The 16,033-nt window shown below is 45.0% G+C and overlaps 1 protein-coding gene across 2 annotated transcripts in view; it reads right to left on the reverse strand.

Moving 5' to 3' along the window:
• The window catches only part of SMCHD1 (structural maintenance of chromosomes flexible hinge domain containing 1), a 3,133,956-nt gene that overhangs the window by 102,963 nt on the left and 3,014,960 nt on the right, over positions 1-16,033 (reverse strand). For both annotated transcript variants that reach the window (XM_069620859.1, XM_069620860.1), the window contains exon 46: positions 2,755-2,913. In XM_069620859.1, coding sequence (XP_069476960.1) covers positions 2,755-2,913 — 159 coding nt within the window. The remainder of the gene's footprint in view (positions 1-2,754; positions 2,914-16,033) is intronic.

A 16,033-nucleotide genomic window follows, 5' to 3' on the forward strand; every position in this document is an offset into this window, starting at 1 on the left:
TTTGGAGTACATTGATGCCACGGCGATCACCGAAGAGTGTGGCTGAGGATAGGAAGACAGCAAGAGTGTATCCCCCTCCATCTGCCTGTACTTGGCGTCCAGGCGTCGGTTGACTGGCTGGACCGAGTGGGGCTTGAGGCAACCCTTCTTGGCCAAGGCGACTACGTCAGTCTGCATAGGGATTCCCATTTTAGCAGAGGGGCGTCCTGTGAGGACGCTGAGGTATGGAGCCCGGAGGCAGAGGCTGTTGTGGAACTGCCTGTGCAACGGGCTGAGGGGCGCCGGAGCAGGTGGCACAGGCTGCGCCGGGGCCGTAGGCATCGGCAGAGGCATTTGTGGTGCTGCTAGCATAGTCTGGAGGATTTCCCTGACGGCATCCCTAAGGATTCCCCCCATCTGAAGTGATTACATGAACCCGTGGAATTTCTCGAAGAAACTGGCCTCCATAGGCTGAAGAGGTGGTAGGCGATATAGAAGGGACCGCGCTGGCTGCTGGAGCTGCTGCATACCCTGCCGATATGGATGCATGGGGAATCTACTCTGCATCAAAGAAGGATAGGCCGTAGGCCACGTACCTGGTTGATGCCAGTCCCACCTTGACACTTGCTCTTCGCTGAAATCCTGTGTCTGGTGCGGTGTTGGGCGGGTGCTGAAGTCCGGCAAGGCGGCCATCTTGTTGAGCTGCCTTCCACGTGCCTGTGTCGTGTCGCTCGGCGGGTCCGGCCTCATCCAGGACTCTTGGGTGTGGATCATGAGGACTAACCTGCTCCTCGTGTGAGGCCCGGTAGGCGTTACACCCTCGGCCCGTGGGCCAGCAGAGCTGCGCGTAGGCGCCCCCTCGGCAATCTTGCTGGTATAAGTGCGTGGCCCCTCAAGAAACCGGTAAAAGAACCTTCCGGTCGTTGACACTTTCACCGGGAGGATACGTGGATCCCTCGGCCTGGAGGCCGGTAGCTGAGGTAGCCTCGGTGCGCGTGTCGGTACAAGAACCTGAGCGGTCCCTCCCGTGCGGGCGAGTCCCTGGGAAGGAGTCTCCCTTGCGGGGTGCAACTGAGAATAGAGGCCCTAACTTGGGCCTGGATCGATGGTAAACATAGTCCTTCAAGTCCTCTGGAGCCGCTTCTGCAAGAGCTCCCTCCACCAGGCTAGTCTGTTCTTCAGAGACCTGGAGGACAGTGTGTCACACGCTGTACGAGCTTGCCAACCGTGGTCTGGGCCAAGGCAACATAAGCAGAGAGCGTGGGGGTCTGAAGTTGGAAAAAGCCTGTCACAGGCTGGGCACCTGCTAAACCTGTTGGCTGTCGACATGCGCGGGGGAGGAGCATGACACCTGAGGACCGAGTATCTGTAATCAAAATGACAAAATACAGAAGAAGTATCCGCGCGTGGGATTACATGGTCGAAGTCAAACCCAGGAGCGCTGGTGAATTTGGCTTGTTCCTGTCGACGCGGAAAAGGGGCCGCAGGGCGGGGTCAGGGCAGCGCATGCTCCCAGGGCCGCACCCCTGCGCGCCTATTTGTATTTTTATTTTATTGAATTTATATAGCCCTTTACTCCAAAGTGCTTTACATGAGAACATGTACAATACAGCAAGCATAAAATGACAATTGAATCACAACTTGAAAACAGTATAAAGAACAATTTACAATATTGCATAGGTGATGAGGGAGTAGGGAGGGGCAGATGTGTGCAAGGGAGTAGTAGATGTTAGAGGAGCTAAGAGCGGGAGAAAGAGGGAATACAAGAATGTGAGCGGAAGAAGAGAGGAAAAAGTAAGACTAGAAGAGAGCAGTGAAAAGGGAGGAAGGAGCTAACTGGGATGGAGAGGGTAAGGAAGAGCAGGAGTAAGAGGAGAGGGGTAGGGAGGAGGAGAGGAAACGTAGGGTGTTCCAGTGGAAGGGAGCAAGGAGTTGGAAGGAGCAGAAGCGGGAGGGGGCGCAGGGTGGTGGAGGAGGAGAGAGTAGGAAAATATTAGCAAAGCGGAGAGAACGAGAAGGGGTATAGAAAGTAAGAAGGGAGGAGAGGTAGGGGGGGAAAGACCATGGAGGAATTTGAAGACCAGACAATGGAACTTGAATTTGAGCTGGGAGTGAAAAGAGAGCCAACCTATAGAGGAGAGAGGAGGAGATGGAATCAAGAGGTGAGAGAGGGCATAGGGAGCGGATGGCAGAGTGGTAGATGGATTTAAGAGGGGAGAGATGAGGGGAGTCCAAAGAGATGGGAGGAACAGTAGAAGAGTCTGGAGAAGATGAGGGAGGTAATTAAAAGTTTAGTAGCGTGAAAGGTAAGGAGGGGTCGAATTTTACGAATGTTGTAGAGGTGAAAGCGACAGGATTTGGCAGTGAGAGAAACGTGATGAGATAGAGAGAGGTGAGGGTCAATATGGAGACCAAGGTTACGGGCATGGGGAGAGAAGGTGAGCTGGGAGGGGGAAAAGAGAATGAAAGGGGGAGGGAGGAGGAGGAACAGTGTTAGCAGGGAAGAAAAGGAGTTCAGTTTTATCAGCATTCAGAGTAAGGAAGTGTGAGGACATCCAGGATTTAATAGCAGAAACACAAGAAGAGAGTTTATTATGAATTTTATCTATACATTTAAAGGGGAAAAGGTTCAGTCTCCCGTCCCCCACAAGGGACGCCCATACAGTATGGAGGAAAGGGGACGGGACGTAAGAGTTATAAAGAATGTAATATAGATTAATTTTTAAATGATCCTCAGAGTGATAAGTGGGCATCAGCTGAATGCAACATACATACCTAGTTTTTGTTCAATCAAACGGAGGCTCTTTTCCTGGTCACTGAGTTCTTGTTTTTTCTCCAACATTTCTGGAGTGCTGAGGTTCTCTAGATGCACGTTAAGTTCCTCATTCACATCACTGACTTTAACAACTGCTGTATGATATTCCTGAAGAAGATCTGTGTGAGGACAGTGCAAAAAGGAAATGGTTAGCAACAAACATACAACCCAATTGTAAGGTAGTACAGAAACAATTGTAGAGCTTTACAAACATTAGTAAGCGATAAAACAAGTGATACGCCTGTCAAAGGAAGATTCCTAATATAATGTTCTTGCCAATTTATTTAAATAAGCATTGTTGTAGAGCCAATGTATTTGTCAAAAGTATTTTTTAAACACTTTATTTGCATTTCAATAAACAAAACACAAAACTGTACTCCTGAAATAGAAACTTGGTACATTTTGTTGGGAGCTGTCCAGTGTACACATATATCGCACTACTGTAAAGCATCCCGCTTTTAACTCTTCGCGAGCATCCTCCCCATAATGTTCCAACATATTCCCAGTCTTTATCGGCCCTGGGCAAACAAAAGTAATTCTCATCGTGCAAGCTTTCAATCATGTCCTGATGGCTATTGTCCGCCATATCAGAATCCTCGCTTCCAGCTTGTACCAGAAGCCATGTCAGGTATGTTTGATCATGCAATATAGTTAACGGCTTTAAGCAGATCCTTCCAGGCAATTTTCCATCTACCCCGCCTACCATTTCATTCCATCAACTGTCACTCCAAATGTCTACCAACACATACAATGTCGCCCGTGGGGTCACAGGTGAAGTGCATACGAAGGGGGAAACATCGCCTGAACCAATGCTTTCCACGCGTTTACATCCTCACTCCCTATACTTGACCCGCACAGGGCTGCCCTGTGCCAGCGGATTCCCACTAGAGCCCATGTCTTCAGGTCAGGCCACCATGCCTCCATTCTAGGTCCCCCGGGTGCCTTCCAGGCTGTTGCCATCCGCAGATTGGCAAGTAAACAAATGAGGTCCTTCATGCAGATGATGTGATTTGCATGCTTTCCACCTCTAGGGTAAGGGCCCAGCAGGAATGCCTCATGGGGCCAAGCCTGCATCAAGATCCCTCCGTTAACAGCGTGGGTCACTACCTCCCTCCAAGACCCGCCACTATTGGGCAGGACAAGAACATATGGATAAAGTCAGCAGTCTCAGAGGTGCATCGAGGGCAGTTTAAAACTCCTGCATCCTTGAATTCTTGAATTTTTAGATGCTATGAGGGATTAAGTAGGTAATTTGTATTATGTACAACTGGATGAGCTTAAACCTGGAGTTCCTTGACACCCATTTGATATACCACAGTGCTCGCAACCATTCCACCTCAGTAAATTCCCTTCCAACATCTGTGTCCCAATGTATCGCATGTAGCTAACAATCCCTCGTACAGTCTGGAGACTGTGTGTCCACCCTCAGCCCCATCATACGGTGTACCCAACATCAGGTATTCCTCCTTACTATCATTGAGTCCCTCCCATTTCTTCTGCGCATTCTTGACCACAGTCTGGTGCATCAAGAATTGTCCCCTGTGTATGCCTGTGTGTTCCATTAATGATCCAAAATCTGCTATTTTCCCATCGACTAATAGATCACCTATAGTAGCAATGACAGGTGTCTCCCAGTGTCGCCATATCTGTATCTTAGGATCACTTCCCTTCACAGAAAAAGCCACTAACAGGATATTTGGAGAATGGGTTAGCGACTCCCACCAGTTTCCACACCCATATCACCATACCCAATTGCATGAGCCAGGGCATCTCTGCGGCGTCTAAATCCATCGCCACAGGACTTCCTTTAAGAAATATCGTCCTGTTGACCGCTGCAGGAGCCCAGAGCCCAGTGTGGCTTCATATCCCGGCCAGCTCGTCACCAATTGTAATTGTCCCGCAAGGTAGTAAAGCCCGAAATTGGGAACCCTCACTCCCCCTTGAGAATACTCTGTCTGCAAAGCGTTCAACGCTATCCTACACCTGCCGGAGCCCCACAGGAAAGTGTGCAGTTTCGAATCCAAATCCACAAAAAACATTTTAGGGATATTATATGGACTAATAGTGAAATGGTATGGCAGGCAGGGTAGTACCACCATATTAAGCAAGGCAACTTTGCACATAACCAATAAGGGTAACTTTTGCCAAAAGGAAATTGACCTGGAGACAACCCGCCCCCACACCACCCCTCACCTGAGGGGCTGCTGGGTATTGTGTTTGTGGGCGTCAACCATATTGTGTCTAACATTAATCCCTAGGTACCGAAAACACTTCACCTGCCACTGCAGACCCAGCACAGGTAATTTGCTCTCATCCAACCAAACGAGATCTGCAAGAGGGAATAAGCAAGATTTCTCTCTACATACTCGGATGCCCGAGAGCTCCCCAAATGGATCCATTATTTCAAGTATATGCGGTAAATTCTCTGAATAAATCAAAATGTAGTTTGCATACATTGATATCAAATGACAAACCCCTCCCACTGTTATTCCAGCCTCTTTGTAAATCTGCTGCAAGAAGACCACCAGGGGCTCCACAGCTAGTATGAAAAGCATCAGAGAGAGTAGGCAGCCATGCTTGGTAACCCTATGCAACCCCCATTCTTCAGATATCTGTTTTCCAGTCCTTACTCTAGCCCGGGGTCCCGAAAACAGTAGCTCAACCCACCTACACAACCTTTCCCCCATTCCAAACTGCTTCAGCGTTGCGTGCAGCCAACCCCATCTGACCAAATCGAATGCCTTAATTGCGTCCAGGGAGGGCATTGCACAGTCTAGCACCAGTCCACCTCCGCCCTACACGTATTCTGACGGCAAAAACGGTAAGCATTTCTTGCTCTCAATGCTTTGTTCGGACTCCCCCCTCTAGGGCCCCTTCAAAAATTAACAACAGCAATAAGCTTGTCTAAATGTATTAATGAGCTACCTGAATCGTGACTCTGTGACTGAGAACACCATTGTTGTGTTTTTTTGTCATTTCACAGACCCACACAGGATCTATCATTTAGTGTCTCTGCACTTCCTCCGCCCTGATGAAGGCTATCCAATCACTGGCACCATAAAAAGCCACAAGTGGCCAAAACACACATCTGTCAACAATCCCACTCACAGTGTTTAATGTTAACACTGTCAGCTGTTTCAATCAGCAGAGTCTGAAAGTTGTACGTTTCCCAGCAAAATAGAATGGGATCCTTCTGTTTTTTCTGTACAATGTTTTGCAATAATTGTCTCTGTGCATAGATTCCTGTGCCTTTTTGAGCAAACCACACGTGTATAATACGTCTTCTGTCCTGTGTACTTTGGATCACGTCAAATATGTTATGTTAAGAAACTAAGTGTGAGTAAAGCATTTTCACAATACTTGTCCGATGCACTAGAGTATATTAATACAATGATAAAAGGAGAAATTACAGATCAGTAATGTTCTTTCTATGGATTCTTCTCCCGCAGATTCCTCATCAGACAGATATCCATTCCAGGCTCAGTTACTCAGAAACCTTTTCGACAGTGTCGAGTACGACTCGACTGTCGAACCCTCCTGACTCGACCATGCCATTCGTTGGTTCCGGACGTGGCGTCGGCCCCCATATATACTACGCCACTGCGCCCCGCACCTCAGCTCCTCACCTTCCCCCCCCCCCTGAGTTCAGAAGCTGTGGAGCTTTTTTTGAGTTTTTGAGGAACAGGACTGTACTGAAAGTCAACAGCAAGGCATCAAACTGTGCCCAACACATAACTAATCATAACCTCATCCCTGCAGAAAAGGAAAACCAATTATAGACTGCAGACCACTTTCATAGCGTAGCGGGCCGGATGGACTGCATTCACACGCAGATTCTTCTTCAGATAAATTCCCAAAGTAGTACAGAGTGTGAACGGGGGATAGCACAGACCATGCAGAGCAACAGAGGTTCGAATCCCAGGTCCACGCTTAGAAACCAAACTCAAGCACGGTATTAGGCCGTTATAAAAAAAAATAATTAAATAAATAAAGAGGCGCAATGAACGCCCTTAAATGAGGAAGCCCTGCAGAACTCTACTGAATCGAGCACCGGACCAGGTACAACATCCAGGCAGTAATGCTTGGTGAACGTGTGGAGCGACGACCATTTTTCCCTTACTGGTACAACCCTCTGCAATGCAGATGATGCTGCCATACCCCCTAGTGGTATGTGCCCTGATGACTAGTGGTAGATCTTTACCAGCTCCAGCTCCCTGATAACATTCTGCAATGCAGAGAGTCATCCACCGAGAGATTGTCTGCTTTGACACAGCCAGATCCTTAATGAATAGGGAGAAAGCCACAAAGAATTGGTCATCACGCCTGAATTCAGAAGTCCTAGCCACATAAAAACTGAGAGCCCTGTTCAGGTCAAGTCTGTGTAGCCTCTCCTCATCTTTAGAAGGATGAGGGGGAAGTATTGAATCTTCTCCATCTGAACGCATACAGAGATCTCGTACATGGTCTGCATGCAGCCAGTAGCACCTCAAGTACCTCTTCTGAGTGATTCCAGTCATCATATCTCATCTCCACTTGAGCCTTGCATGTAGGTTGAGGGATTCTGGGTTCGATGGGATAGGAGGTCCGGCCTTTGATTGAAACCAGAGAGGTGGGCAGATAGTCAAGTCCAGGAGTTCCGAGTACCATGTTCTTCTCACCCAATCTGGGGTGATGAAATCATTGTGGTTCGAAACCTCCTGAGAACCCATGGGATGACGGGTATCGGCGGGAAGGTATAGTCGAGGTTGAAGACCCACTGCACCAGGAATGCGTGCCTTAGTGCACCTTTTGTTGGGAATTCCCTTGAGCAAAACTGTCTGCAGTTCGCATTGGACCTCGTGGCAAACAGATCTACTGTCCAAATACACCACTGAGCGAAGATCTCTTTGAGAACTTCCTAGAACACTTCCCACTCTTCTGAGAACAAGCTCTGTCTGCTCAGAGCGCCCGCGAGCCAGTTCGTGACAGATGAACAGCTGAAGGGAAGATCTGGTTCTCCAGCAATCAGAACCACAGTTACAGTGCCTCGTTGCATAGGGGCAGAGCCCAAACACCCCCCTGTTTGTTGAGGCAGTGCATGGCCACTGCATTGTCCGTCAGAACAAGGACTTGTTTCTCCTTGAGGGAAAGCAAAAAGGCCATCAGAGCTAACCTGACCGCCGCAACTCGAGCTTGTTCATACGCCACTAGCATTCCATTGGTGACCAAAGGCCACTCACCTGCAGATCCCTGTAGTAAGAACCCCAACCCTTCAAAGGCCTCTGTGGCTTGGGGCCACATAGGCTAAAAGAGTTCCCCGTCCCTCTGCTGGACCACCAAGATAGGTTGTTGGCCACCGACCCCGACATCTTGGGAATACCCTTCATGGCATTGAAGCACAGGGACCATTCATCCCTCAGCAGCCATTGCAGAGAAATGCAGGAAGCCATGAGACCTAATAGGCGCAGGAAGAAAACCACTGGTAGTCTGTCACAGCTCTGGAAGAGCACACCCATTTGCCTGACACTGGTGACTCTTTCTTCGGGGGAAAAAGCCTTCCCACCTGTGTGTCCAGGACTGCTCCGGTCAACTGGAGCTTTTGCGTTGGTGTAAAGTGGGACTTCTGGAAGTTTAGGGAAAATCCCAACCTGTGAAGCAGATTTCCTCGAGCTGCGACCATACCTGCTCCGGGGACTTGTCGAGCCACGTAGAATAGAACAGGAGAGGATCTTCCTGTTCTTTTCTACGTGGCTCGATTTACTGAGCGATATATGTGCGATATATGTGCTTTGGCCATTGTGGCATGTACATTTCTTTCTTGTCATTTGGATGACAATCTTGGTCCTCATTGCTGTGTAGTGGTCACAGCCATCCAATTGGATTTTACGGAGTTATCTTGACTGCCACCTTGTGCGCCTTGAAGACGACCTGTGTGTCGAAACACGCGTCGGCTGTTCATGACCTTATTAAATAAACTTATATTTCTGTGATGCATTATTGTAATGGTGTAAAGCGCATTACCTTCCCATTCTTTATCAGTGTATTTCATTAGTAACAACCAGGGTGGATTGGTTGGTGGGACTAGTGTGATCGCTGCTTGCACCTTCCATATTCTTTAGTTTACCCCAATTGAATCCCATTAGTGATCACCAGCGCACGGATGACCAGTTTCGAATCCACTTTATAATCCTTACATTTTACTTGCGCCTGACTTCCCGGGCCGCTGGAATTGTAACCTGCCGGTGGCACCGGGAAATCAGGTGCCGGTAAAATATTATGGGTCCTGTGGCAACCCGCCGGTAGCACCGGCAGGGTTACCGCTGACCTGTAATGAAGCTCATAGTGGTTATTTTGCACATAGCAGGTAGAATAATCACAGCAGATTAATTTTTGCAGAAGCCTGTAATAAAGAGAGAGGAACCAAATGGAGTATCGAGTGCGACATCGGTTGAGCAAAATTGTATATCCTAACTGTTAGCAATGACGGCTTGAAAGAATGATTTGGCCTGGGTGCAACCCTTAATTCGCTCAATTGCTGTGATTAAAAACGCGAAAAGTATGAACTAGCAAGTAAAGGAACATGGATTGGATATTGTCTCATGGAACTACTGTGGTAACTCGATGCTTCATTGTTGGTTTTCTTCCCTGACCACTAGATCTAATATAGATATAACCTTGCTACAGGAAACAATGAGTGTGCATGGAATATATCTAGAAGGTTTTAACACCTTTTGCAGCCATGCGATTAAAGGCAAAGTGGGACACCCCATGGCAGGACTTGCAATTGCAATTAACAACAGTATGAAATGTAACGCTAAAATGGTGCATTCGTCATCAAATGTACCAGCAATACTGATAGATGTCCACAAAGAACTTGAAGTTCCGTTAGTCGTTTTATCAGTGTATTGGAATCCACTGAAATTGCTTTTAGAAAACATGTTTGATGATGTAGACCTATGTTTAGAAAGTATGCTTATCTAGAGTCCTTTTTGTAATATCATCATTGCTAGGGGATTTCAACTCAAGATGTATAGATATTAAAGGAGAAAGTCTGACTGAATGGAGCTTAGGTAAGAGTTTAGCTCAGACTCGTTGTACGAAGTGGATTGACTATCTTGATATGTGGGTGATAGCATTTGTTGAGATTGCGCAATTCGGACAGCAGCACACATGGAGGCGAGGACCTGCTGTTTCTATGATTTAATTTTTTGCTGTCTCCAACACGTTAATCCACTTGGTCTCACAGGTCGTTATCCATCCGTTCACAACTAGTGATCAAGCCCCTATTCACTTGCATTTGGACATGACCTATCAAAATGATATGGTAAATCCCTTGCTTACCTTGATTGAGGATGACCGTCCTAAGAGATCTATTAGATGGAATCCTTACCTGTGCAAGGAGATATCGCGAAAGACAAGTCTGGAGTTTGAAATAGTAAAAAATACTGATAACTACCAATTTTCTTCATTCATAAAAGATGAGATGATAGAAGACATTATAACTCTGATTATACAATCAATAAGCATTAAACCTTGAAGGAACATAAGGCCGTATGGCCTGAAATATGATGCTGAGGTCCAACTGTTAAAACGAATAAAAAATAAGGAAATTCACCAACTGAAAAGTACCATAAATAACATATCTCAATATTCGTACTTAAAAAAACGGATTCTCCAAACTTATAAAAATAAAATGTGACACATGAGAATCAAGAATCACAACAATCAAAATTGTGAGATGATTCTAAAATTATGTAAAAGGGATTCTAGAGCAGTGTGGGCTACCATACGGAATACCAATCTTAGACATCAAGTAATCACTGAGAACACGACATCTCCTTAAAACTGGGTCAATTTTATTTCAGTGAAATTTGCATGTCCTCCCCGTTTTAATAGTATTAAGACCACATTGAATAGAAATGTGAAATGGGACTGTCTTGCTTGGATGGAGCATGACATTATCTGGGCGATTAATAAACTGGGCCCCTTGAAAGCGCCCGGCCCGATGGTATCCCCTCATGCGTATATAAAGACGACCCTGTTTTGTGGGCCGCGCTTCTTAAGATCAAGTTCGAACTGGTTATAAAAATTGGTAATAATCCCGAGCAATGGGGTACATCCATAATTATCCCTGTCTATAAGAAAGGTAATCTAAATGATCCACAAAATTATAGGCCCATTTCTTTAATAGATACCTGCGCTAAAATCTTCTCAGGCCTGCTCCTATATGACTTAGAGCAGTTTATAGCCCAGAATAACATCCTATCCAAAGCCCACATCAGATTTAGGAAGGGTATGGAGACAGCACTGAATGCAACTGTGATTTCCCACATTATAGCAAACACAAAAAAGGAGCTATCCTTGTATACATCGCGAGTATTGATTTGTCAGCGGCGTTTGCTTGTGTAGTAAGGGATCTCCTCTGGCAAAAACTATTAGAACTAGGAATACCTGAAGGAATTGTATTTTGGTTGCTAAGATTGCACTCAACTACAGCCTATAAAGTTAAAATCAACAAAGAAGGAGCAATGACCGAACCCATTTAAACACTTATGAAGGCCTTAAACAGGTCTGCAATCTTGCAGAAATTTTATTTAATCTATATTTGTGAGATCTTGATGATCTATGGATTGGGTTGGGCATGTACTCCGTTAGAATGGGCAGTCTAAGATTGCATTGGCTTGCATTCGCAGATGACTTGACCATCATGGATTCTACACTAGCAGGCCTACAGACAAAACTTCGGCTATTTGTAAGCTATGCTTATGATTTTAATTTAGCACATAATGTGATTAAAACCAACATAGTGGTTTTCCATGCTGGAAAAAAATTCAAATAATTCATGTGGAAAATCTGTAAAATGACGCTACAACAACTGAAGGAGATACGCTACTTAGGTTACCACGTAAGCAGTAATTCATCAATGGCTTTATGGAAAGAACGACAATCAGAAAGCCCGACCGTTGGCCAGCCAAATGAAGATCATCTTTGCCAAATATTGCCTCTTCCCTCTTAAACCGTTAAGGGATTTCTTAATAATGAAAGTTCAAGCAATTTTAATCTATATTCTTGATATATGCCCTTTTGACATGGGCATTTACTTGGACTCCTTACATAGTCGACTACTCATAGGAGCAATAAATGTAGCAATATCTATACCCAACTGTGTTATTAGGCATGAGTTCAGTCTAATCTCTCTTTCATGCAGAGTAAAATGGTGATCACTATGTAACTATGCAAAGTTCTTGAATCCGCCAAATAATTGTTTATACAGTAATCTAAATAATATCATGGAAGCAAAAACAATACACTCCATTACGATTTATCAAAAATTGATGCAATCAATATTGGAAGAGCTTTCTGTAACTCCTAATGATCTATGCAATAGACCCGCTTTTGTTAAAAAAAAAAAAAAAGTTTGATAATGACTGGATTCGCACAGTTGAACAACTACAGTTATGTTCAACTTATTCAGAATATGCTAAAGTGGTACGTAGGAGACAACCTTGCTGTGCATATATCAACATATTTCCCAGTGCACCTATAAGAACTTTGTACATTCGGTTTAAATTGAACCAGTTTAGAACCAAGGAGAGATGCGGACATTGGGAGGGTATGCCACTGTTTATGCAGACGAAGAAATATAGATTTCCGAATTGTGATGAATCAAATGAAACTCTGAAACATTTTGTATTAGAATGTCCACAATTTAAAATATCACGCACAGTGTTTTTAATGAAATTTGTGTGTTCTGGAAACGCAGATTCTATTGAAACCTTATGGGATAGATTTATGCAAGGTTCATACTATCCATTAATTTTTGCATTAGCACATCTCTTAAAGGTTATAGAAAAAGATTTAGCAATCTTTGAAACAAATAATTGTGGAATTTAAGGAAAAAAGGGAAGATTCTCTTAATTTTATTGTAAAGTTTTTTTTATGTAAAGTGAAAAGTTGATATTTTTGGAAGATATTTCTTTTGATGCAACAAATTTTATTGTAATATGATTTGTACAAAATATGTGTTCTTTTGTACCTTGAGATTTTTTGTAAAGGTTTTAACTAACCAAACACAAATAAAAAAAATAAACGATCACAATGATGTCAGTGAATGGCACCAATGAATAGCAGGATCAGTTTTATGCCCAATTGTTTTCACGAATCGCACATCTTCAACAGGGGAACTGATAATTGGAAGGGATTTTAATCTGGTGCTAGGTGGCAGCCTGGAAAGGTCTAGTTTCTAGATTTCCACAGAGATGGCGAGGGCAGCCCCATTTAAACAGGCCATAGTCAATCTGAGCTTGGTTGATGTGTGGCGGAACCTTCACCCCCAGCATCAGGACTATTCTCACTTTTCACATGTACATCGCACTTATTCCACAACTGACTAATTTCTAGTATCTCAATCTTTATTCCAGGGGATCTCATCAGCCACTACAGAGGTAGAACTGGTTTCAGATCACTCCCCCGTTACAATACACTTAGATGGTTATGGTCTGGGAGGCCGAAAGTCCATGGGATGGAAGTTAAACGATTCGCTATTCAGAGCTTCCAGCTTATAGCGATTTTGCGATCCCGCAAAATGCCGCTCAAACAGCCGTTTTGCGCAAAATGCCGCTAAAACGGCCGTTTTGTGCAAAAAGAGCATCTTTTTAAAAAAACATGTTTTTTAACTTTTTTTTGTAAAGTAATCTGCAAAAATTACTGTTTTAAAAAAATAATACTCAGGGTGCCAGGTTCTCAACTTTTTTTTTCACAAGAAATGAAATGCGCTAACACTTCTCATCACTTGCGCCCCAAAAAAAGTGCAGCCCAATCTACAAGGGACACATGAATGGGCACATTTTATATGAGCGCCCATTCAGATGGCCTTTTTCACCTCTTTGATCAAATAAAGTGGCGTTTCTGTCAATTTAAAAGTGCATCCCCCATTTCAAAGCAAGGTGCACTTTTAAATGTGCAGAAATTGTAGGGAACCCTACGCGCACGGGATGTGGGGCTGCCACTGCATGACAGGGTCTTTCCTGACCCTGTCATGCATTTCTTTTAAGGTATGAACCACTGCTGTGTCGCTTGCATTTCTGTTCCTCAAACAGGATAAAAATGCATTTTTTGGGTCGCATTTTACAGTGTCAGGCACCTGGAGGGCCTGTCCCTGTGAAAAGCGATGGGAGCTTGCAGAACACTTTTGGGAGGGCGATTCTATTCAAAGTACTGTCCATTTTGATGACAAAAATCGATCGAATGTTACAATTTGACCTATTTCGTCCAGTACTATTCGATTGATTTTTATAAATACTGAACATGTGTTGCGGGGTTGTCACCCGCTCCCCATGTTCAGTATTTTTGGTCTAGGGTGGTTGCAGAAGTGTTTTCCCCTTTTTCCTCGAAATTGGAGGCGGGGACAGAAAAAAAAGAAAATAATGAAAAAGGGACCCTGCGGCGTCGGATCCGACTCGCGTTAGAGGGACGGATCTGGCACCGCAGGGTTGCAGGGGAAGCTGCAGCGACCAAGCAGTTAAGTAGGGGAGGTGGTGGGTGGTGGTGGTGATAGGCACATTTTGGGTTGTTTGGCTGAAGTGCAAATCAATTCACAGCAAAATTGACTACGGTCAATTCCGCCGCAAATAATTACACTTTGGTCAAACAACCCAGAACAAGGCAGCTGGCCAGCGCACAATTTGCGCTACACCTCAAGCCTGTGGAAATGCGCCTGTCACCATTGAGAATAAGGTGACCTGCTTATTTCCAAAAATGGGTTGTCTAAAAATAGCATATCCTCCGTTCTTTTTTTAAATGCCCCATTTTTTGAGGAAATGGGTCAAAATCTACATTAAAAAAAATAAAAAAATGGTTACACTATGAGAGAGAGGGAGACTGATGGGTGAGATGTGAAGTGATAGGCAAGAAAGCAGAGGGAGAGCAGTGGGTCAGAGGAGGAAGCGCTGCACAAGTGAGCAGAGGAAGCAATGATGCGGTGGCCCAGACATCTGAGAGCGAGCAGAGGTACAGAAAGTAGAGGGAGCGTGTGGTCAGTGAGCCAGAAAGCAGAGAGGAAGCAGTTGGCCAGAAAGAGGCAGTGAGCTGCAGATTGGGAAAAAGGATGAGGGAAGAGTGCGAGAGAAAGGATACAAGATGCAGAAGCAAAACAAAAGAATGAAGGACTGTATATTGCGGGAGGAATTGTAGAGTTTAAGGTGTGAGTTGGGAGTATGATTTGGAGTGTGGCAGGGGCTGGGCAGTGCAAATTGTGACTTCACAGTGTGACATAGCATGTGAGCATTTGTATGACAGAGGGAGAGGTTAAGGAATGCAAGTTGTGATGGAGAGTTGGTGAGATGTGTGTTGGTGAGAGAGGTGTGTGGGTGTTTGGAGGATTGGAGAACATAGAAGGGGAATATTTTTAGCATTACAACTGATAATGATCAATTTAGTTAATACTATTAAATAGGCATGAACATTAAACCAGAAATGTAGCCAAATCAAACACTGTTCTGCCAAGCCAGAGACATCTGGGACTCTTCCTAATAAATTAATACAAAAGATACATAATAATGATATCCTGGCTCTCTTGTAGCCTTGCACTCTGCCTATTTCCTGCAATGTGGCAATCTTACACCCTCCAGTTAATACAAAATGTCCCGCAAAAATGCTGCAATAAATAAAGGTTTGTGCTGCAAAATTTGCCATTTCATGCCGCAAAATTTGCCATTTCATGCCGCAAAATCCTGGAAGGTCTGGCTATTAACAGACCCAGCTGTATGCTCTGAAATTGGGGAAAGAATCACACAGTATTTCCAGGAGAATCTCACAGGGAAAGTGTCCATATCAGGGCTATGGGAGGCTCTCAAGCCCGCTTTAACGGGGGAACTGATTAGCATAGCTGCGGACAGGAAAACACTATTGTCCAGCTAGAAAGACCGAGCTGAAGAGAGGGTAGCCAAATGGGAACCCCAATGCAAGAGAGACGGGGCTAGGAAAACGTACAGGCAGCTTAGCTTCAAGTAGCCAGGACAGAGTTGAAAGCACTGTGTGCGGGAGATATCTCACACTTTTACTTTAGTACCTCCAATAAAGCCTCTCAGGTGTTGGCCTATAAACATCAGACACAGTGGAATAGCACTAATATAGGGGCTCTACAAGACAGTGGGGGGCAACTGCACACAAATGAAGCCGGGAAAACACGCATCCTATCCCAGTACTATTCTGATCTGTTTGGAGCAGACCTATCCGATAGCCCACGACAAGAGGCGTTCA

Source organism: Ambystoma mexicanum, chromosome 5q, assembly GCF_040938575.1.
Source record: "Ambystoma mexicanum isolate Mex_15411 chromosome 5q, UKY_AmexF1_1, whole genome shotgun sequence".
In the NCBI taxonomy this organism is placed as follows: Eukaryota; Metazoa; Chordata; class Amphibia; order Caudata; family Ambystomatidae; genus Ambystoma; species Ambystoma mexicanum.